Consider the following 2,507-nt stretch of genomic DNA (forward strand, 5'->3'; position numbering starts at 1 on the left):
GGAAATGGCCACCCAATTGTGCCACGGTCGAAGACTTCCTGGCCAAAGTGTCTCACGTTATCCACCCTCCATCTGATCCAAACAGCTCGGTTCGATTAAATCCCCGATAGACACCAACACCGCTAGAGTCCTTGCCGATGCGTTTAACGCGCCTCCACTACACCCCATGCATGCGCACAAAGGACGATTGGAGACGCTCGTGTGTCTTCAGTCTTCCATCATCACATCGTGGTAGATGCACATGGGTCTTGAGTGGCCGTGGTGGTTCGAGCATTCCACCCGTACGACGGACAAATCCTTCCTGTCCGACTAGTTCTCGTAGCATGTCGTGGTCCCATCAGCGCCATCGACCTGAGACGCCTCAAGTCCATGGCACGCGTAAGTGACTCCTTCCGATCCGCTGAAAGCAAACTGCATGAAGTGGCATCTTGCACTTGTCTTGATGGGAACTATAGACAGTGAGTGAAGGCAGGAAGCGGCCGAGGCGCGTTGGAAGCGCGCACACACCTGAGTGGGATCAAAGAATGTTACGCGTGTGATCATAGTGCGCACCACAACCTCCACCGCAGCAGCCGCCATAGTTTCATGGCCATCGGCGACAGCTTCACCGATGAGGGCACCACCGACAATCACTGCCGTGGCACAAATGGCGACACCGGCCGCCGCCACCATGTGGCTCTTGGACGACTGCTGGCGGTTGGGAAGCGTACGCAACGCCGACCGGTGGGGCATAGAGAGGCTCAGCTTCGTACACCATGCCGCAGCAGAGCGCCAGATGACACCCAATGACCCCGATACAGTGTAAATTGTACACCCAGAAAGGTGTTTCAGACGACGGCTTGGAGGTGGGAGTCGGGTCGGCGTCGCATCCGCACCACGCTGCGTTGATCGAAATCACACAACGTGCTGCAGGAGGGAAGGAACACGCTTGTTTAATGCCGCTGCTGCGCCATGGACCATAATATTTTGCCTGGAAGGCTCTTGAATACGCAGACGCATTGGGAGGGTTCGTTCGCGCAGCGCTGGCATGCTAACGTGCCGTGGAACAGTGTCATGGGCGGCGTCGTCTGTACTGACAAGGAGAGCGAGCACATGGAAAAGCATAGAGCTGTCACTAGTAGCATGATGTGCCGGTACATCCCCCATTCGGTCGAGCTGTCTCATTGATTGTGAGGATGTTGAGAATTCGGAACAGCGTGGCCGTGCATGGAAGACAGTCTTATCTCGGAAGCAGGAGAAGATAAAACTATTTCATTCTCCAAATGAAATTGAAGACTTGATCTAGGACGGTGCGCAGGTTGCGACTGGGTTAGCTCCATCAGGGAGAGCTTGATGCGCAGAGATTGACAAGATGCGACGCATGTTCGAATTCGACTTCGACAGCAGGTTGCTTAGGGGCATTGCTTCGTCGAAAGTGCCACTCGCTGTTGGGATTGGAAGGGTTTGAAGTGTCACGATTCGTAGAGACCATATCGCATTAGCGTCCCCCGGGCACTGACTTTCAACAGCAAAATATACTAAATCCCAGCATAATCGCACCATCATTCGGCAGCTCTTGTCAGGGAGGCCCAAGATTGCCTCCTGCCAGCCTCCACCGTCAGTGTCACCCAATTCGTAATAGAACGAGGTACCGGCCGCGCAGTGTTATTGGGTGTAGAATGCATCGGTCCAAAGGTCGCATCGGCCTCTTTCTTCGGTAGTGCAGCTCTTCTTATCGTCGTCGAGCCGCCTTGTTGCAACAGGAAGCAGTTCCTGTTGCAACAAGGAATAGGTACTCGAATTTTGCCGCTGTGCTCTCACGCACTCTTGTTCGAAGCTCGATAATCAAAGGCGCCCATCGTCAGTGAGGTCGAGAAGTCGTAGCGCCACCCGAAGTCCTTCCCCATCTCCAGAATACGTGTTGACTGCATTAACTGAGACACCATCGCAAACGACGTAGGGGTAGATGTCATCTTCATCTGTACCGAGATGTCTTGCAACGACATCGAGTTTGAGTGACTTGAAATGTTGCGAACTTCATAGGCAGTTGTCGGAAAAATCGAAGCGCTTGTGAAAGCTGTAGCAACCACCGATGTCTTCGACGAATCTTAAAACCGTTAATAGGATACTTACGTTGAAAATAGCTTTGACAAGTGCTCCGAGAGCTGCCTGTGAAGTTCGCAACATTCAACAGGTCGATGGCGCTGGTGGGACCACGACATGCTACGAGAACTAGTCGGACAGGAAGGATTTGGCTGTCGTACGGGTGGAATGCTCGAACCACCACGGCCACTCAAGACCCATGTGCATCTACCACGAAGTGATGATGGAAGACTGAAGACCCACGAGCGTCTCCAATCGCCCTTTGTGCGCATGCAAGGGGTGTAGTGGAGGCGCGTTAAACGCATCGGCAAGGACTCTAGCGGCGTTGGTGTCTATCGGGGATTTAATCGAACCGAGCTGTTTGGATCAGATGGAGGGTGGATAACGTGAGACACTTTGGCCAGGAAGTCTTCGACCGTGGCACA

General features: G+C 53.5%; 1 protein-coding gene across 1 annotated transcript; it reads right to left on the reverse strand.

Moving 5' to 3' along the window:
* Positions 1-309: 309 nt before the first annotated feature.
* H310_12590 (hypothetical protein) lies at positions 310-732 on the reverse strand (the record flags this gene model as incomplete). Its single annotated transcript, XM_008879716.1, has 2 exons — positions 310-351; positions 508-732. 2 exons carry the CDS (start codon positions 730-732, stop codon positions 310-312), a joined length of 267 nt encoding a protein of 88 aa, XP_008877938.1.
* Positions 733-2,507: the final 1,775 nt, after the last annotated feature.

Source organism: Aphanomyces invadans, assembly GCF_000520115.1.
Source record: "Aphanomyces invadans strain NJM9701 unplaced genomic scaffold supercont1.40, whole genome shotgun sequence".
In the NCBI taxonomy this organism is placed as follows: Eukaryota; Oomycota; class Saprolegniomycetes; order Saprolegniales; family Verrucalvaceae; genus Aphanomyces; species Aphanomyces invadans.